The sequence below is a fragment of the Labrus bergylta genome, chromosome 4 (assembly GCF_963930695.1).
Source record: "Labrus bergylta chromosome 4, fLabBer1.1, whole genome shotgun sequence".
Classification (NCBI taxonomy): domain Eukaryota; kingdom Metazoa; phylum Chordata; class Actinopteri; order Labriformes; family Labridae; genus Labrus; species Labrus bergylta.
The window spans coordinates 4,326,885-4,348,819 of NC_089198.1; the positions used below are offsets into that span (position 1 = coordinate 4,326,885).

General features: G+C 39.3%; 2 protein-coding genes across 2 annotated transcripts; both read left to right on the top strand.

Moving 5' to 3' along the window:
- The first annotated feature begins 75 nt into the window (after window positions 1-75).
- LOC110001216 (GTPase IMAP family member 9) lies at window positions 76-2,910 on the top strand. The gene is made up of 2 exons (XM_020656659.3): window positions 76-233; window positions 1,441-2,910. Exons 1-2 carry the CDS (start codon window positions 218-220, stop codon window positions 2,313-2,315), a joined length of 891 nt encoding a protein of 296 aa, XP_020512315.2. The 5' UTR covers window positions 76-217; the 3' UTR covers window positions 2,316-2,910.
- Window positions 2,911-14,769: 11,859 nt separating this feature from the next.
- LOC136178967 (GTPase IMAP family member 9-like) lies at window positions 14,770-17,604 on the top strand. The gene is made up of 2 exons (XM_065953534.1): window positions 14,770-14,924; window positions 16,134-17,604. Exons 1-2 carry the CDS (start codon window positions 14,909-14,911, stop codon window positions 17,006-17,008), a joined length of 891 nt encoding a protein of 296 aa, XP_065809606.1. The 5' UTR covers window positions 14,770-14,908; the 3' UTR covers window positions 17,009-17,604.
- The last annotated feature ends 4,331 nt before the right edge of the window (window positions 17,605-21,935 follow it).

Sequence of the window (21,935 nt, forward strand, 5' to 3'; positions counted from 1 at the left end):
AATCCAGCAGATGGCAGTAATGCAACTTTTTGGATGCCAGCTGCCAATAAAATCCAAAGAAGAAGAAGAAGAAGAAGAAGAAGAAGAAGAAATGCTTCTGGGAGAAGTGAACAGGGTGAGGCTCCGTGCAGTTTTAAGGAAGTGTTTCCACAGACAGACTAAAAACTTTTCTTCTTCAGCTTAGAAACACATCAGCTACTCTCTCCAACACTCAAATATGGCTGTCAGTAAAGGTAAGTCAGTATATGTAATTTATAAAGTAGCATACACCTTGTATCTAAGTTAATGTTTATAGAGGGACCATTACATGATTCATAATGCACAAATATTAAACCGTTCTAAAGGGGCTACAATGGAAAAACATATTTCTTAAATCCTCAGAATTTCTAACAGGCTGGGGGATGAAATCCAAAACTCAGTTTGTGTTTGTCTTTAACGCAGTCAATCCTCTCTGATATGAATTTAATGGGAACATTAATGGAAACATCTGCAGTATGATTCAACAGCATGGAGTGTCTAAAACTAACCTGTGACGCTCTCTCAAAGAATTTTAACCAGAACTTATCATCTTAAAAAAAAGAGGGATTTATTGTATTAGACTGGATTCGTAGTGTGTAGGTGTAACTTGTAACTAGGCGGTTTCCTAAATACCCTCCTAATTACTGCTTATTGGGAGAAAGAGAGGAAGTTGTTGAATTGTCTTTGTTGCATCCAATGCTTGAGTGTGAATAAGAAGATAATATTAATTCCCACTGGTTCATTTATTAGCCGAGAGCAGGAGAGCACAGACGCTGAAAGTTAGGAAGTTGTGAACATGAATTATGATCTTGATATGCTTTGCTTAATATGCCCTGATAAGGTAGAAGTAAGAAAAGGTCATGCTTTGGTAGTAGGTTGAGATGTTTCTGAATCTTTCCCATGTTTCAGGGATGTTTTATTGTTGTGATTAAAAGACAGAATTTGAAAGAGTAGTGCCAGCATGAAGCAGCCTTACTCCTGGATGTGTAAGACACATGTTTATTGCAGTGTAGAGACACAGTTTCACAGTTTATCAGTCACAAAGTCAGAATTTTTTGAAAACGTTTCCACTTTTGGGCCGCTCCGGCATAAGTCGCTTTCTCAGTTGGGCCACCCCAGTCAAAGAAGTCTGGATGCACATCATGTTGCGTCGTATAATTTAGTTTGGTTGTATCGTACCATATCTTCATGTGTCGTACGATATAATTGTGTTTTGTAGGATATCATAGCATTCCCAAACTTTTTTTTGCTGGGACCTCGTGTCTACTGCGATCAGATACGTTTTAATTTTGAATCTGAAATCCATTTGTTCAAAAAAACAAAACACAAATAACTGCATAATTGGATAAGATCAGGTATAGATAATCAAATGGACACATATAGTCCTTAATGTTGTTCCTTTATTTTCTCTCATCCAATCAGAACCAACCATGTACAATAATGAGGAGATCCGGATCGTGATGGTGGGGAAGACCGGAGCTGGGAAGAGCGCCACAGCGAACACCATCCTGGGAAAGGAAGAATTCAAATCAAGGTTCTCCTTTAAATCTGTGACTGAAGGCTGCGCTAAGGCGTATGGTGAGCTGGATGGACAGAAGGTTTCTGTCATCGACACTCCAGGTCTGTTTGACACCAATACTGACGCAGTGACGACACGTGCAAATATCGTCCGGTGTATGGCTTATGCTTCTCCTGGACCACATATCTTTCTGATTGTCATCAAACTGGAACGATTCACAGAAGAAATACAGAAGACGGTGGAGAAGATTCAACAAATCTTTGGAGAGGAAGCAAACAAATACAGCATGGTTCTCTTTACCCATGGTGACCTGCTCAGAGGGCAACCTATCGAAGAGATCTTGAAGGAAAGCGAAGACCTGCAGGAGCTTGTGGCCAAATGTAACGACCAGTACCACGTCTTTGATAACAACCTCTCTGATAGTTCTCAGGTCACTGAGCTGCTCAACAAGATCAGAAAAATAACAGAAAAGAACACAGGAAACCATTACACCACTGAGATGTTTCAGAAGGTAGAGAGGGCGATTGAAGAGGAGAAACAGAGAATCCTGAAAGAGAAAGAAGAGGAAATGAGGAAAGAGAGGGAGAAACTGGTGAAATTATCTAAATCATTAAGATCAGTTGGCGAACCACTTGATAATAACCTTTTACTGAATGAGATGATTGAAAAAATAGCTAGAAGAGATGCAGAGAACAGCCCTGCATTGTTCAGATATTTAATGGAAATCCTTCAGATAGGGTTGGAATTTTATCGTGTTTATAAAGGTGTGAGAGATTGAACACAAAATAACAGCTCAATATTGCTGAAATGATTCTTCAACATCATTACAATTTAAGTGTCTAAAACTGATCTGACTCTGCAAAAATGAATGTTATCTTTCACACGAGACACATGTTTGGTGAATCCTTGCTGCGAGGACAAACTTAGTGACAAAATAAACACCTTCCTGTGACTATTTTACATTCCCCCTGAGGTCAGAGGCATTTCCCCTACTATATTAAAAGGGTATTCTTTTACACAAATAATCGTTCTTTCATCATGATCTCAAATACAGTATAGCATTTAAGTTTTAAGTCAGTTAACATGTTAATAATGTCTTAATACCTTTACATCATAAAAAAATACACATATTGTGTCATGTGGCTTCTTGCTGTTGTTAATGTTGTAAACATTAAGAGAAAGATCCTTAAGCGTTGATTAAATATTGTAAGTAACCCGGTTAAGGTTAGTTAAGAAATTAAGAGGTTTTCTCAAGTAAATGCTGTTTGTTGTTCTTTTACTGGAGGATGCTACAAATCTTGTTAATGTGTTCGAGCCAAAGTGAATAACCAAAATGTGCTTTCTTTATCATTTCAATAAAATGTTGTAACACAGTGTGTAGTTGTTGTAGTTTTTCCAAAGGGGATACGAGACTGAATCCAGTTTCATCAACAAAATAAAAGATTATTATTTCTGGACTCTTCTGTTTAACATCTACATTACTCCCACTAGCTCAAATTATAGAAAACAATTAAATAAGTTATCATAATTACGCAGACGACACACAGATCTATATTACAATGTCCTGGTTTGAATCCCCGTCTGACAGGAGCCTCTCTGTGTGGAGTCTGCATGTTCTCCCCGTGCATGTGTGGGTTCTCCCCGGGTACTACGGCTTCCTCCCACAGTCCAAAGACATGCTCGTTAGGTTAACTGGTAACTCTAAATTCCCCGTAGGTGTGAATGTGAGTGTGTCTGGTTGTCTGTCTCGATATGTCAGCTCTGTGATTGGCTGGGGAACAGTCCAGGGTGTAACCCCGCCTCTCACCCAATGACAGCTGGGATCGATTCCAGCCCCAGTGACCCCGAATGGGAAATGCAGTACTGATAATGGATGGATACCCATGTGAATTCCCACAATGACACATTTGAAAATGTATGTATTGATCATATTTTGTAATATTAATCTGAATCTAAATCTGAATCGGAGTAACTAGCAGACAAACTAAAGATTTTTGATAAATTCAGTGGTATTGGTAGTGGTAAATTCAGTATTTTTTTTTGCCTTTGAGATGAAGTTTAGTTAAAGTGACAGCAAATAGAGAAACACTAGGTTACTCCCTGAATAGAGAGAGAAGTCAGTAACTCAAAGAAAACATGAAAGAAGTGAAAAAATATATACATATACAGTGGAGGAAATAATTATTTGATCCCCTGCTGATTTTGTAAGTTTGACCAATTACAAAGAAGTGAGCGGTCTATCATTTTTATGGTACCTTTATTTTAACAAACAGAGACAGAATATTTTAAAAAAGGCCAGAAAAAAACATTGTATAAAGTTATAAATGAATTTGAATTTGATTGAAGGAAATAAGTATTTGATCCCCTACAAACCAACTCCTAAAGTACTCCTAATCACTGCTCATTATGGGTAAAAAAGACACGTCAACAGAATCAAGCTCTTCCTTCCAACCACTCCACCACCATGGGCAAGACCAAAGAACTTTCAAAGGACATCAGGGACAAGATTGTAGACCTGCACAAGGCTGGAATGGGTTACAAGACCATCAGCAAGAAGTTTGTTGAGAAGGAGACAACTGTTGGTGCAATTATAAGAAAATGGAAGAAATTTAAAATAACCATCAATCGCCCTCTGTCTGGAGCTCCATGCAAGATCTCGCCTCGTAGGGCAAGGATGATCATGAGAAGGGTGAGGAATCAGACCAGAACTACACGGGAGGAGCTTTGTAATGATCTCAAGGCAGCTAGGACCACAGTCACCAAGAAAACCATTGGGAACACACTGTGCCGTAATGGATTGAAATCCTGCAGTGCCCGCAAGGTCCCCGTGCTCAGGAAGGCACATGTACTGGCCCGTCTGAAGTTTGCCAGTGAACACCTAAATGATTCAGAGAAGGCTTGGGAGAAGGTGGTGTGGTCAGATGAGACCAAATTCAACTCTTTGGCATAAACTGGAGTTGTTGTGTTTGGAGGGAGAGAAATGCTGAATACCAACCCAAGAACACCGTCAAGCATGGAGGAGGAAACATTATGCTTTGGGGCTGTCTCTCTGCTAAGGGTACAGGACAACTTCACGCATTGAGGGGCCGATGGATGGGGCCATGTACCGTCAGATCTTGGACAAGAACCTCCTTTCCTCAGCCAGAGCACTGAGGACGGGTCGTGGATGGGTCTTCCAGCATGACAACAACCCGAAACATACGGCCAAGGCAACAAAGCAGTGGCTCAAGAAGAAGCACATTAAGGTCATGGAGTGGCCTAGCCAGTCTCCAGACCTTTATCCTTTAAAAAATTTGTGGAGGGAGCTGAAAGTTCGAGTTCCAAAGTGACAGCCTCGAAACCTTCAGAATTTGGAGAAGATCTGCAAAAGGAGAGGACCAAAATCCCTCCTGAGATGTGTACAAACCTGGTGACCAACTACAACAATCGTCTGACTTCTGTGCTTGCCAACAAGGGTCACTCTACCAAGTACTAAGTCATGTTCTGCATGGGGATCAAATACTTATTTCCTTCGATCAAATGCAAATTAATTTATAACTTTATGTAATTTTTTTTTCTGGACTTTTTAAAATATATTCTGTCTCTGTTTGTTAAAATAAAGGTACCATAAAAATTATAGACCTCTCACTTCTTTGAAATCTGGCAAACTTACAAAATCAGCAGGGGATCAAATAATTATTTCCTTCACTGTATATATATAATATTGAAAAGAGAGAAACATAACTCAGTCTGAACATTGGTTTATGACACAGTTAGGTCAGGGCTATAAAGGCAGTTTTATTTCACTTGGACTTTGTCCATTTCAGAAAAAGTAGCAATTTTGTTGCTGCTGGAAGAGGTGAACAGAGTGAGGCTCCGTGCAGTTTTAAGGAAGTGTTTCCACAGACAGACTAAAAACTTTTCTTCTTCAGCTTAGAAACACATCAGCTACTCTCTCCAACACTCAAATATGGCTGTCAGTAAAGGTAAGTCATTTAATTTATAAAGTAGCATACACCTTGTATCTAAGTTAATTTTTATAGAGGGACCATTACATGATTCATAATGCACAAATATTAAACCGTTCTAAAGGGGCTAAAATTGAAAACATATTTCTCAAATCCTCAGAATTTCTAACAGGCTGGGGGATGAAATCCAAAACTCATTTTGTGTTTGTCTTTAACGCAGCCAATTCTCTCTGATATGAATTTAATGGGAACATTAATGGAAACATCTGCAGTATGATTCAACAGCATGGAGCGTCTAAAACTAACCTGTGACGCTCTCTCAAAGATTTTTAAGCAGAACTTATCATCTTAAAAAAAAATAGAGATTTATTGTATTAGACTGGATTCGTAGTATGGTGTAGTTTGTAAAGTTAAAAAAACATTCACAGATTTATAAATATTAGAAATACTTTTATGATAGTAGTTAAAGGCAGGGTTGGTCATTTTCTCCAGATACACTTTTTAAGATTTTGGTGTAAATTGTCTTTAGGTCCTGACAGACATTAATAACTCAGGTTCTCTGAAAAAGGAACAGAGAGAAAATCTGTCATCTGTAGCAGTTGTTAGCCTGTAAAAACTTTCAATCAATCAATCAATCTTTATTTGTATAGCGCCAATTCATAACAAGTGTTATCTCAAGACGCTTTACAAAAAGCAGCTAAAAGACCTTACCTATGACTATATTACAAAGACCCAGCTTAATCCATCATGAGCACTTTAGCAAAGCAGCAAATTTTGACCAATGTCTGCCACGAGGTACCAATCTGATGAACCAATCACGCCTCCCTGTCTCCCTGCTCGTTCTCGACCCCATGACTGCACGAGCCCACACTCAAAGCATGAGCTGAGGTCCGCTTCTGGAGCAACGGTGCTTGTGCATGAAAGTGAGGGGGCGTGGCTTTAGAGGGAGCACAGAGGGGAGGGGTGCAGACGGCGCACTGAGGGAATGCTACTTTCAAAATTATGCTAGTTTTAGAAAATGACCAACCCTGCCTTTAAAGTAGACATTATTAGTGGAAATAGAAAAGGGGGAAAGGATATTCATTAGTGTGTGTCCATGCACTAGAGCAGGGGTGTCAAACTCATTTTAGCTCAGGGGCCACATGGAGGATAATCTATTCCCAAGTGGGCCAGACCGGTAAAAATATGACATAATTAAAAATAACGACAATTTCAGATTGTTTTCTTTGTTTTAATTTGGTACAAAATAGTACAAGCACATTCAGAAAATGTATACATCACAAATAATCCTATTGCAAAAACACTTCAAATAAGTCGAAAATTGTGCAAAGTGTGCAATTTCAAGAACAATACCTCAGCGATTGGAACTTAAACTTCGTCTCAGTGTATCTACAAAGGCACATAACTTTGAGTCTCAGCCTATCTGAGATTGAACAAAATACAAACATCTCTTCTAGGTATCAAATACTTAATTTTGTCATTTCCACATATTAATCCTGGGCTAACCAAACCATACAAACTGAGGTAGAAACTATTCAATAAGGTTGAGTTACTCCTTGCCTTGTAGGCTACACTATTTATTGATAGAAAAATAAAAGCTGTGCAATGCATGAAAAATGTCAATCAATCAAAGTTATGAACTGAAGTGACTGACATTATTATAGTAAATCCCACACGATTCACTTTCATTAAATCTCCACAGAAGACATTCATGTTCACATCTATATCAGGGTGCAGTGTCTCATGCAGCATTTTTAAGTGGGGTTACCCACTGTTTATTTTACTCCTGAAACCTGGCATCTTTTAGCTTTCACAAGTGCATCAATATCAGGCGTCACATCCTGAGTGGCAGCCAATTTCAGAATTTCAATCAAGTGCTTGTGCGTGAGCTTTGAGCGCAGCTTTGTTTTATTGATGCTCATTACAGAGAACACTTGCTCACAAAGATATGTGGTTCCAAACATGCACAACACCTTTTCAGCAAGGGCTGTCAAGTTGGGGTAACCTGGCAAGAGATTCTGATAAAATGTGTCCAAGCCAGCTGCGGCAAATTTGCCCTTCAAATCTGAATCACACTGCAAGTCTATTATTTCAAGTTGAATGTTGACGGGCAGATCTGCGGCATTCGCGGTGAATGGTGAGCAAAAAACTTTGAAGTCTTTTTCCAGTTCACCAAAAATCTGAAAGCGTTGTTCAAACTCCCGCAATAGTCCTGTTATTTTGTCTTTGAACCGCTTCATGTGTGCAGCATGTTGGGTCGCGCATACATCTTTCAGACAAGGAAAGTGAGAAGCATCACCACCCGCGAGTTGTATCTCCCACAATGACAGCTTCAACTTGAACGCACATATACTGTCATAATACTGTGTGACAACTCTGTTGCGCCCTTGCATCATTTTGTTCAAGTTATTCGCGTGCTGTGTGATATCCACCATAAAGGCAAGGTCCTGCATCCATTCTGTGGACTGAAATTCTACCACTGGTTTTCCCTTTTTTTCCATGAACTCTTCAATTTCCCCTCGTAAATCAAAGAAACGCCTCAGCACAGCACCTCGGCTTAACCATCTTACCTCGGTGTGGTATGGCAGGCCATGGTTGTGGTCGTTCTCTCTGAGAAGGCTGTCAAACTGACGGTGATTCAGGCCTCTCGATCGGATGAAATTAACAGTTTGGACGACCACCTTCATGACGTTATCCATCTTTAATGACTTGCAACACAATGCCTCCTGATGCAAAATACAGTGAAAAGTCCAAAAATCACGTCCTCCATTTGCAGTCTGCACTTTCTCTTTGAATGTTGTCACAACACCCGCTTTTTTCCCAATCATTGACGGCGCACCATCTGTAGCCAGGCTGACAGCGCGGGACCAGTCCACTCCGACCCTGTCCAATGCTCCGATGAGGGCGGTGAAAATATCAGCCGCTGTTGTGGTATCCATCATTGGCACCAACTCCACAAACTCCTCTGTGATGGTCAAAGTGTCATCAACTCCGCGAATGAATATGGCCAGTTGCGCAACATCTGTAATGTCCGTGCTTTCATCAATTGCAACTGAAAACGCAATAAATGATTTTACTTTGTGCTTCAATTGGCTGTCCAAATCTGCCGAAAGATCAGAAATCCTGTCTGTTTTTTTTTTTTTTACAATACTGTACTTCACAAAATCATCTCGCGGGCCGTACGTTTGACACCCCTGGTGTACAAAATCATACCACGCCAGAAGGCCGTCTTTGTTCGGTGACCGCCATCCTACAAGTGAGGTGACCACACGTCCACACCATCATCTTGCCTTCTCTCTCTCTCACACACACACACACACACACACACACACACACACACACACACACACACACACACACACACACACACACACACACACACACACACACACACAACTACACACCTCATTCCATAGTGTTTGCTTTAGATTAGCTTGTAATAGCTGTTGTTGATTGAGTTTAATTGATTTTGATTGATGTGGCTTTGTTAATTAAACTGTTAGAATTGAAGAAAGCAGTTGTTGGTGATTACTTGTGTATATGCATTGTAATACAGCTGGGTGCGAGGGCTAATGTACAGATTCACGCCTTCTTCTTCAGTCATGACTCACAGAGTTATTTTCAGAGGAGATACTTGATTTATATTACATTTAAGGGTGAAAAATCACTAAAGCCTTTAAAGACTACACTTCATGTTGGTGTCACAAGATCACAGACTGTCATACCAACTTCATCATCGCTGAAAATGTCCTGGAAAAGTCCTGGAAAAGGATCTATGGAAAAGAGTGGGAACCCTGAAGTCAGTGTGACTGAGGTTATGTACGGTCACAGATAAACAGCATAAGTAAGCACAGTATTTTTCCACTACATGTCTGACTGACACCCCCCCCCCCCCTAGAGCAGGGGTGTCAAACGTATCAGATCATGCCCGCGAACGGGTTTAATCCGGCCCTCGAGATGATTTTGTGAAGTACAGTATTGTAAAAAATTAAAAAAAAAAAAAACAAAGCTGCGCTCAAAGCTCACGCACAAGCACTTGATTGAAATTCTGAAATTGGCTGCCACTCAGGATGTGACGCCTGATATTGATGCACTTGTGAAAGCTAAAAGATGCCAGGTTTCAGGAGTAAAATAAACAGTGGGTAACCCCACTTAAAAATGCTGCATGAGACACTGCACCCTGATATAGATGTGAACATGAATGTCTTCTGTGGAGATGAAAGTGAATCGTGTGGGATTTACTATAATAATGTCAGTCACTTCAGTTCATAAGTTTGATTGATGCACAGCTTTTATTTTTCTATCAATAAATAGTGTAGCCTACAAGGCAAGGAGTAACTCAACCTTATTGAATAGTTTCTACCTCAGTTTGTATGGTTTGGTTAGCCCAGGATTAATATGTGGAAATGACAAAATTAAGTATTTGATACCTAGAAGAGATGTTTGTATTTTGTTCAATCTCAGATAGGCTGAGACTCAAAGTTGTGTGCCTTTGTAGATACACTGAGACGAAGTTTAAGTTCCAATCGCTGAGGTATTGTTCTTGAAATTGCACACTTTGCACAATTTTCGACTTATTTGAAGTGTTTTTGCAATAGGATTATTTGTGATGTATACATTTTCTGAATGTGCTTGTACTATTTTGTACCAAATTAAAACAAAGAAAACAATCTGAAATTGTCGTTATTTTTAATCATGCCATATTTTTACCGGTCTGGCCCACTTGGGAATAGATTATCCTCCATGTGGCCCCTGAGCTAAAATGAGTTAGACACCCCTGCCCCAGAGTGATTAGTAAGGCTTGTCATAACTATTCATGGACATAATATCATATGATATTTTACTATCTGTTTATTAAACGTTTGTGTCTATCTTCACATAAGATCATGTTGTCATGTCCAATAAGGGGAGGGCTAAGGCAGTTTGGTTTCACCTCCTCTTTGTTCATTTCGGGGAAACGTAGTCACTTCTTGTAAATGCTGCTGGGAGGGGTGAACAGGATGAGGCTCCGTGCAGTTATAAGGAAGTGTTTCCACTGACAGACTAAAAACTTTTCTTCTTCAGCTTAGAAACACACCAGCTACTCTCTCCAACACCCAAATATGGCTGTCAGTAAAGGTAAGTCAGTACATCTAATTTACAAGGTAACATACACCTTGTATCTGTTGGCGTTTTGAAGACCTCATACGTGGGCACAAACTATGTTTGGGTTTTAATGTAGTCAACTTCGCTATTAAATTAATATGAATAATTTGTATTAATATTACTTATCAAAACTATTCATCTGAATTAATAACAACGGGGCACGACCCTGGATGGGTTCCCTCAGTCAACAATAACCAAATAGCACAGAGTCAGTGTCAAATTTAATTGTTAAATACCAATATTATTCGTATTTAATAAATATCTGTATTTAAATAAAAGGAATCCGTGAATCCGTACACTAGCCCTCACTCCACCCAGCTGTTATCACAATGATCATAACACCAGTAATCACAGAAAGCTGCTTTATTAGTAAGTAGCTTAAACCTTGTATCTGTTGGGGTTTTCAAGACTTCATACACTGGCACAAATTATGTTTGGCTTTTAAATTATAACAGAATTTAGTGTGTAGGTGTAACTTAAGTGGTTTTCCAAATACCGTAAAATCCGGAATATAAGTCTCACCGGTGTATAAGACGCACCCTGTTTTTAAGGTCTCTTTGAGAGAAAAAAAACAGCTGTGTCATTCTTTAGTTCTGTCTGTTTTCACTTTCGGGAGTTTGCGCTCCTACTAGCTACAGTACGGTAGTTGTGTTGTCAGCCTGCAGGGAAAGTTGTGAGACACAGACCTGTCAGCTTGCAAGTCGCGCTGCCCGACTCCGCTGCTCACTCTTTAACTTTAATATAGGACTCTTTCAATCAAAAGAGCGCTGCACAAGGTTTATTTATGGAACATTATACCACTGTTTCTGTAAATGCATGATTATGACCTCGTGAGGGAGAAAAGATGTGGAAAAAGTTGCGCAGCCAGCCTGGTCTGTGTCGCTGTCTTTTCCAGCACAGCGTGCACTCAGCTTTCAATACACACTGAATGGGGATGTGTTTTTAAACACGTCAGGTTACAGTGATAGTGGCTGCTGCACCCGCTGTAATGACGGTGCATGTTTCAGTATTTTGTACTGGTATATTGGTCCCACCGGTGTGTAAGACGCAGCCAACTTTTAAGACAAAAAAATAGGTATTAAAAGTGTGTCTTATACTCTGGATTTTACGGTAACTATTTTTCAGTAGAAATAGTAAAATAATCATTTAGAGCAGGGGTGTCAAACGTACGGCCCGCGGGCCGGATCAGGCCCGTGAACGGGTTTAATCCGGCCCGCGAGATGATTTTGTGAAGTACAGTATTGTAAAAAAAAATAGATAAATAAATATTTTTTTTATAAAAATCCTTCCTAGCATTACATGGATTGCATTGGCTGGCACTGATTAATTTGTCGTACATTGAACTACTGGACAATTGTGTGTAACTGGAAGTCATTTGGAATGTAACGTAAAATGAGCTGCTATTTTTCAATGAAAGAAACTGCTGTTCTAAATGTGTCCACTAGATGTCGCAATAGCAATTATGTTAAGCAAGCAAACTTTATACCGGGGCTGAGCAGGGAGCAAGTATAAACAGGTAGTACGGCTTGCCCGGAGCTACCTTGTCGTTCTGCCTTATACTTTCAACATTATGCGCTTTGGCACTCTCATTGCCCCAAAATGTCAAAAAGACGAAAAGTGGACACAGAGTGCAGAGTTTTCCAAGAAAAATGGTCATCGTCCTTTTTATTCACGGAAGTAAATGGGAAACCTGTGTGTTTGGTGTGCTCACAGCATGTTTCAGTGCTGAAAGAATACAACCTTCGGCGCCACTATGAGACCCTTCATGCTGACAAATACCACCACTTGCAAGGACAACAGAGAATAAATAAAGTTAATGAACTGTTGGCCTGTCTGAAGAAACAGCAGTCTGTGTTTAGTCACAGCAGAGAAATCAATGATGCTGCAGTGAAAGCCAGCTACCTTATTGCTTATGAAATTGCAACGACTTCAAAACCATTTTGTGATGGTGAATTTGTGAAGACATGCATGCTGAAGGCTGCAGAGCTCGTGTGCCCTGAAAAGCGTCAGGCTTTTGCAAATATCAGCCTGACAAGAAACACAATTGCAGACAGGATTTCTGATCTTTCGGCAGATTTGGACAGCCAATTGAAGCACAAAGTAAAATCATTTATTGCGTTTTCAGTTGCAATTGATGAAAGCACGGACATTACAGATGTTGCGCAACTGGCCATATTCATTCGCGAGTTGATGACACTTTAGATTCTAAAAAGTATGTTGTAGAGAATGGAACACCACAGGGAAGTGTGATAAGTCCGATTTTATTTTCAATTATGATAAATGATATATTTGATAATATCCCAACAGATATAGGAAAATCATTGTTTGCAGAAGATGGAGCATTGTGGAAAAAAGGAAAGAATATACAATTTATTGTAAATAAAATTTAGAAAGGGATCAGTTTAGTTGAGAAGTGGGGATTAAAGTGGGGATTGGAATTTTCTGTGGAAAAAACAAAGATCATGTTCTTTTCTCGAAAGAAAATTGGGGAGAATATTGGGTTGACATTGTTTGGAAATAAGATAGAACGAGTTGACTCATTTCGTTTTTTAGGGGTATTTTTTAATGTCCGGTTGACATGGAAGGAACACATAAGGATTATTGTTGATAAATGCAAAAAAGTAATAAATGTAATGAGATGTCTTGTAGGAATGGATTGGGGAGCTGATGTTGCTGCCTTAAAATATATATATGTGGCGTTAATTAGAACTAGGATTGAGTATGGGAGTGTGGTATATGGATCTGCAGCAAAGACAACACTTGCAAAGTTAGAAATGATTCAGGCACAGGCTCTTAGGATATGCATTGGGGCAGTGAAATCATCTCCAATATGTGCACTTCAGGTAGAAGTAGGAGAGATGCCACTATGTTTAAGGAGGAAACAGCTATTAGCAAATTGTTGGCTAAACTTGAGAGGACATGGAGATAGTCACCCAACAAAATCAGTGTTAAAGGATTGCTGGGAAAAAGAGAGAACAATAAAGTCCAGTTTTGGATGGATAGGGGATAGAGTGGCGAGAGATATGGGAGTGTATGACAAGGATATCAGTCCAGCTGTTTTATGGCCACCAGTTCCAATGTGGCTGCTTGAGACAGCTGAAGTAGACTTGGAGTTACTAAAGATAAAGGAAAGAAAAAGAAATGTTGATTTAGTTAGTGAATTCTATGAACACATAGAACAGAGATATGGAGATCATGTACAAGTATTCACAGATGGATCTAAAGACCCGATGACAAATGCAACAGGATACGCTGCGTTTATCCCAAAAGGTTCAAGGTTGAAGTAGTGAAGAGAACGTCAGATTTCCTGAACGTGTACACAGTAGAGTTGTACGCCATTTTAGTTGCATTAGAATGTGTTGAGCAAATGAAAGGAAGGAAAGTGCTGATATGCAGTGATTCAGTCAGCGCTTTATACAGTATTCAATCAGGATCATCTCACAGTCGTCAAGATGTATTATATGAAATCATATTTACACATTCCCAGGTGGTTAAACAGGGGACAGATGTGATGTTCATGTGGGTTCCAGAACATTCAGGTATAGCAGGAAATGAAAAGGTGGACAGGTTGGCAAAGGAAGCTGTAAAGAAAGAGAGGATTGATATTAATATCAAATGATCTCAGTCAGAGGGGAAACAAGTCACATGGAGTAAAATTAAACAGGAATGGCAACAATATCGGAACAATCAGACAAAGGGAAGACATTTATATTCAATTCAGAGGGAAATAGATAAAGTAAAATACAGAGGGAGCAACAGAAGAGAGGAGGTCGTAATGTCCAGGTTAAGAATCAGTCACAGTCATTTAAATAGCTCTCTACATGTCACTGGAAAACATTCATCTGGTCTTTGTGAGATATGCAATCTAGCAGAAACAGTTGAACATAGTTATTAAATGTAGAAAGTATTTAACACATAGACAGAACATGATGTCAGAAATGGAGAGAGAGGGACTCGTAAGAAGAGATTTAAAAAGTATTTTGGAGTGTGGGGAGAGAGGGAGAGGACGAAGATGCTTGTTTAGGTTTATTGAGAAGGATTTAGAAAAGTGAGTAATAATTAAATCCAGCAGATGGCAGTAATGCAACTTTTTGGATGCCAGCTGCCAATAAATTCCAAAGAAGAAGAAGAAGAAGAAGAAGAAGAAGAAGAAATGCTTCTGGGAGAGGGGAACAGGGTGAGGCTCCGTGCAGTTTTAAGGAAGTGTTTCCACAGACAGACTAAAAACTTTTCTTCTTCAGCTTAGAAACACATCAGCTACTCTCTCCAACACTCAAATATGGCTGTCAGTAAAGGTAAGTCATTTAATTTATAAAGTAGCATACACCTTGTATCTAAGTTAATGTTTATAGAGGGACCATTACATGATTCATAATGCACAAATATTAAACCGTTCTAAAGGGGCTACAATGGAAAAACATATTTCTTAAATCCTAAGAATTTCTAACAGGCTGGGGGATGAAATCCAAAACTCAGTTTGTGTTTGTCTTTAACACAGTCAATCCTCTCTGATATGAATTTAATGGGAACATTAATGGAAACATCTGCAGTATGATTCAACAGCATGGAGTGTCTAAAACTAACCTGTGACGCTCTCTCAAAGAATTTTAACCAGAACTTATCATCTTAAAAAAAAGAGGGATTTATTGTATTAGACTGGATTCGTAGTGTGTAGGTGTAACTTGTAACTAGGCGGTTTCCTAAATACCCTCCTAATTACTGCTTATTGGGAGAAAGAGAGGAAGTTGTTGAATTGTCTTTGTTGCATCCAATGCTTGAGTGTGAATAAGAAGACAATATTAATTCCCACTGGTTCATTTATTAGCCGAGAGCAGGAGAGCACAGACGCTGAAAGTTAGGAAGTTGTGAACATGAATTATGATCTTGATATGCTTTGCTTAATATGCTCTGATAAGGTAGAAGTAAGAAAAGGTCATGCTTTGGTAGTAGGTTGAGATGTTTCTGAATCTTTCCCATGTTTCAGGGATGTTTTATTGTTGTGATTAAAAGACAGAATTTGAAAGAGTAGTGCCAGCATGAAGCAGCCTTACTCCTGGATGTGTAAGACACATGTTTATTGCAGTGTAGAGACACAGTTTCACAGTTTATCAGTCACAAAGTCAGAATTTTTTGAAAACGTTTCCACTTTTGGGCCGCTCCGGCATAAGTCGCTTTCTCAGTTGGGCCACCCCAGTCAAAGAAGTCTGGATCCGCCCCTGCACATCATGTTGCGTCGTATAATTTAGTTTGGTTGTATCGTACACTATCTTCATGTGTCGTACGCTATAATTGTGTTTTGTAGGATATCATAGCATTCCCAAACTTTTTTTGCTGGGACCTCGTGTCTACTGCGATCAGCTACGTTTTAATTTTGAATCTGAAATCCATTTGTTCAAAAAAACAAAACACAAATAACTGCATAATTGGATAAGATCAGGTATAGATAATCAAATGGACACATATAGTCCTTAATGTTGTTCCTTTATTTTCTCTCATCCAATCAGAACCAACCATGTACAATAATGAGGAGATCCGGATCGTGATGGTGGGGAAGACCGGAGCTGGGAAGAGCGCCACAGCGAACACCATCCTGGGAAAGGAAGAATTCAAATCAAGGTTCTCCTTTAAATCTGTGACTGAAGGCTGCGCTAAGGCGTATGGTGAGCTGGATGGACAGAAGGTTTCTGTCATCGACACTCCAGGTCTGTTTGACACCAATACTGACGCAGTGACGACACGTGCAAATATCGTCCGGTGTATGGCTTATGCTTCTCCTGGACCCCATATCTTTCTGATTGTCATCAAACTGGAACGATTCACAGAAGAAATACAGAAGACGGTGGAGAAGATTCAACAAATCTTTGGAGAGGAAGCAAACAAATACAGCATGGTTCTCTTTACCCATGGTGACCAGCTCAGAGGGCAACCTATCGAAGAGATCTTGAAGGAAAGCGAAGACCTGCAGGAGCTTGTGGCCAAATGTAACGACCAGTACCACGTCTTTGATAACAACCTCTCTGATAGTTCTCAGGTCACTGAGCTGCTCAACAAGATCAGAAAAATAACAGAAAAGAACACAGGAAACCATTACACCACTGAGATGTTTCAGAAGGTAGAGAGGGCGATTGAAGAGGAGAAACAGAGAATCCTGAAAGAGAAAGAAGAGGAAATGAGGAAAGAGAGGGAGAAACTGGTGAAATTATCTAAATTATTAAGATCAGTTGGCGAACCACTTGATAATAACCTTTTACTGAATGAGATGATTGAAAAAATAGCTAGAAGAGATGCAGAGAACAGCCCTGCATTGTTCAGATATTTAATGGAAATCCTTCAGATAGGGTTGGAATTTTATCGTGTTTATAAAGGTGTGAGAGATTGAACACAAAATAACAGCTCAATATTGCTGAAATGATTCTTCAACATCATTACAATTTAAGTGTCTAAAACTGATCTGACTCTGCAAAAATGAATGTTATCTTTCACACGAGACACATGTTTGGTGAATCCTTGCTGCGAGGACAAACTTGGTGGCAAAATAAACATCTTCCTGTGACTATTTTACATTCCCCCTGAGGTCAGAGGCATTTCCCCTACTATATTAAAAGGGTATTCTTTTACACAAATAATCGTTCTTTCATCATGATCTCAAATACAGTATAGCATTTAAGTTTTAAGTCAGTTAACATGTTAATAATGTCTTAATACCTTTACATTATAAAAAAAATACACATATTGTGTCATGTGGCTTCTTGCTGTTGTTAATGTTGTAAACATTAAGAGAAAGATCCTTAAGCGTTGATTAAATATTGTAAGTAACCCGGTTAAGGTTAGTTAAGAAATTAAGAGGTTTTCTCAAGTAAATGTTGTTTGTTATTCTTTTACTGGAGGATGCTACAAATCTTGTTAATGTGTTCGAGCCAAAGTGAATAACCAAAATGTGCTTTCTTTATCATTTCAATAAAATGTTGTAACACAGTGTGTAGTTGTTGTTGTTTTTCCAAAGGGGATACGAGACTGAATCCAGTTTCATCAACAAAATAAAAGATTATTATTTCTGGACTCTTCTGTTTAACATCTACATTACTCCCACTAGCTCAAATTATAGAAAACAATTAAATAAGTTATCATAACTACGCAGACGACACACAGATCTATATTACAATGTCCTGGTTTGAATCCCCGTCTGACAGGAGCCTCTCTGTGTGGAGTCTGCATGTTCTCCCCGTGCATGTGTGGGTTCTCCCCGGGTACTACGGCTTCCTCCCACAGTCCAAAGACATGCTCGTTAGGTTAACTGGTAACTCTAAATTCCCCGTAGGTGTGAATGTGAGTGTGTCTGGTTGTCTGTCTCGATATGTCAGCTCTGTGATTGGCTGGGGAACAGTCCAGGGTGTAACCCCGCCTCTCACCCAATGACAGCTGGGATCGATTCCAGCCCCAGTGACCCCGAATGGGAAATGCAGTACTGATAATGGATGGATACCCATGTGAATTCCCACAATGACACATTTGAAAATGTATGTATTGATCATATTTTGTAATATTAATCTGAATCTAAATCTGAATCGGAGTAACTAGCAGACAAACTAAAGATTTTTGATAAATTCAGTGGAGTAAGAAGTATTTTTTTTTGCCTTTGAGATGAAGTTTAGTTAAAGTGACAGCAAATAGAGAAACACTAGGTTACTCCCTGAATAGAGAGAGAAGTCAGTAACTCAAAGAAAACATGAAAGAAGTGAAAAAATATATATATATACAGTGGAGGAAATAATTATTTGATCCCCTGCTGATTTTGTAAGTTTGACCAATTACAAAGAAGTGAGCGGTCTATCATTTTTATGGTACCTTTATTTTAACAAACAGAGACAGAATATTTTAAAAAAGGCCAGAAAAAAACATTGTATAAAGTTATAAATGAATTTGAATTTGATTGAAGGAAATAAGTATTTGATCCCCTACAAACCAACTCCTAAAGTACTCCTAATCACTGCTCATTATGGGTAAAAAAGACACATGTCAACAGAATCAATCTTTTCCTTTCCAACCACTCCACCACCATGGGCAAGACCAAAGAACTTTCAAAGGACATCAGGGACAAGATTGTAGACCTGCACAAGGCTGGAATGGGTTACAAGACCATCAGCAAGAAGTTTGGTGAGAAGGAGACAACTGTTGGTGCAATTATAAGAAAATGGAAGAAATTTAAAATAACCATCAATCGCCCTCTGTCTGGAGCTCCATGCAAGATCTCGCCTCGTAGGGCAAGGATGATCATGAGAAGGGTGAGGAATCAGACCAGAACTACACGGGAGGAGCTTTGTAATGATCTCAAGGCAGCTAGGACCACAGTCACCAAGAAAACCATTGGGAACACACTGTGCCGTAATGGATTGAAATCCTGCAGTGCCCGCAAGGTCCCCATGCTCAGGAAGGCACATGTACTGGCCCGTCTGAAGTTTGCCAGTGAACACCTAAATGATTCAGAGAAGGCTTGGGAGAAGGTGGTGTGGTCAGATGAGACCAAATTCAACTCTTTGGCATAAACTGGAGTTGTTGTATTTGGAGGGAGAGAAATGCTGAATACCAACCCAAGAACACCGTCAAGCATGGAGGAGGAAACATTATGCTTTGGGGCTGTCTCTCTGCTAAGGGTACAGGACAACTTCACGCATTGAGGGGCCGATGGATGGGGCCATGTACCGTCAGATCTTGGACAAGAACCTCCTTTCCTCAGCCAGAGCACTGAGGACGGGTCGTGGATGGGTCTTCCAGCATGACAACAACCCGAAACATACGGCCAAGGCAACAAAGCAGTGGCTCAAGAAGAAGCACATTAAGGTCATGGAGTGGCCTACCCAGTCTCCAGACCTTTATCCTTTAAAAAATTTGTGGAGGGAGCTGAAAGTTCGAGTTCCAAAGTGACAGCCTCGAAACCTTCAGAATTTGGAGAAGATCTGCAAAAGGAGAGGACCAAAATCCCTCCTGAGATGTGTACAAACCTGGTGACCAACTACAACAATCGTCTGACTTCTGTGCTTGCCAACAAGGGTCACTCTACCAAGTACTAAGTCATGTTCTGCATGGGGATCAAATACTTATTTCCTTCGATCAAATGCAAATTAATTTATAACTTTATGTAATTTTTTTTTCTGGACTTTTTAAAATATATTCTGTCTCTGTTTGTTAAAATAAAGGTACCATAAAAATTATAGACCTCTCACTTCTTTGAAATCTGGCAAACTTACAAAATCAGCAGGGGATCAAATAATTATTTCCTTCACTGTATATATATAATATTGAAAAGAGAGAAACATAACTCAGTCTGAACATTGGTTTATGACACAGTTAGGTCAGGGCTATAAAGGCAGTTTTATTTCACTTGGACTTTGTCCATTTCAGAAAAAGTAGCAATTTTGTTGCTGCTGGAAGAGGTGAACAGAGTGAGGCTCCGTGTAGTTATAAGGAAGTGTTTCCACAGACAGACTAAAAACTTTTCTTCTTCAGCTTAGAAACACATCAGCTACTCTCTCCAACACTCAAATATGGCTGTCAGTAAAGGTAAGTCATTTAATTTATAAAGTAGCATACACCTTGTATCTAAGTTAATGTTTATAGAGGGACCATTACATGATTCATAATGCACAAATATTAAACCGTTCTAAAGGGGCTAAAATTGAAAACATATTTCTCAAATCCTCAGAATTTCTAACAGGCTGGGGGATGAAATCCAAAACTCATTTTGTGTTTGTCTTTAACGCAGCCAATTCTCTCTGATATGAATTTAATGGGAACATTAATGGAAACATCTGCAGTATGATTCAACAGCATGGAGCGTCTAAAACTAACCTGTGACGCTCTCTCAAAGAATTTTAAGCAGAACTTATCATCTTAAAAAAAAATAGAGATTTATTGTATTAGACTGGATTCGTAGTATGGTGTAGTTTGTAAAGTTAAAAAAACATTCACAGATTTATAAATATTGGAAATACTTTTATGATAGTAGTTAAAGGCAGGGTTGGTCATTTTCTCCAGATACACTTTTTAAGATTTTGGTGTAAATTGTCTTTAGGTCCTGACAGACATTAATAACTCAGGTTCTCTGAAAAAGGAACAGAGAGAAAATCTGTCATCTGTAGCAGTTGTTAGCCTGTAAAAACTTTCAATCAATCAATCAATCTTTATTTGTATAGCGCCAATTCATATCAAGTGTTATCTCAAGACGCTTTACAAAAAGCAGCTAAAAGACCTTACCTATGACTATATTACAAAGACCCAGCTTAATCCATCATGAGCACTTTAGCAAAGCAGCAAATTTTGACCAATGTCTGCCACGAGGTACCAATCTGATGAACCAATCACGCCTCCCTGTCTCCCTGCTCGTTCTCGACCCCATGACTGCACGAGCCCACACTCAAAGCATGAGCTGAGGTCCGCTTCTGGAGCAACGGTGCTTGTGCATGAAAGTGAGGGGGCGTGGCTTTAGAGGGAGCACAGAGGGGAGGGGTGCAGACGGCGCACTGAGGGAATGCTACTTTCAAAATTATGCTAGTTTTAGAAAATGACCAACCCTGCCTTTAAAGTAGACATTATTAGTGGAAATAGAAAAGGGGGAAAGGATATTCATTAGTGTGTGTCCATGCACTAGAGCAGGGGTGTCAAACTCATTTTAGCTCAGGGGCCACATGGAGGATAATCTATTCCCAAGTGGGCCAGACCGGTAAAAATATGGCATAATTAAAAATAACGACAATTTCAGATTGTTTTCTTTGTTTTAATTTGGTACAAAATAGTACAAGCACATTCAGAAAATGTATACATCACAAATAATCCTATTGCAAAAACACTTCAAATAAGTCGAAAATTGTGCAAAGTGTGCAATTTCAAGAACAATACCTCAGCGATTGGAACTTAAACTTCGTCTCAGTGTATCTACAAAGGCACATAACTTTGAGTCTCAGCCTATCTGAGATTGAACAAAATACAAACATCTCTTCTAGGTATCAAATACTTAATTTTGTCATTTCCACATATTAATCCTGGGCTAACCAAACCATACAAACTGAGGTAGAAACTATTCAATAAGGTTGAGTTACTCCTTGCCTTGTAGGCTACACTATTTATTGATAGAAAAATAAAAGCTGTGCAATGCATGAAAAATGTCAATCAATCAAAGTTATGAACTGAAGTGACTGACATTATTATAGTAAATCCCACACGATTCACTTTCATTAAATCTCCACAGAAGACATTCATGTTCACATCTATATCAGGGTGCAGTGTCTCATGCAGCATTTTTAAGTGGGGTT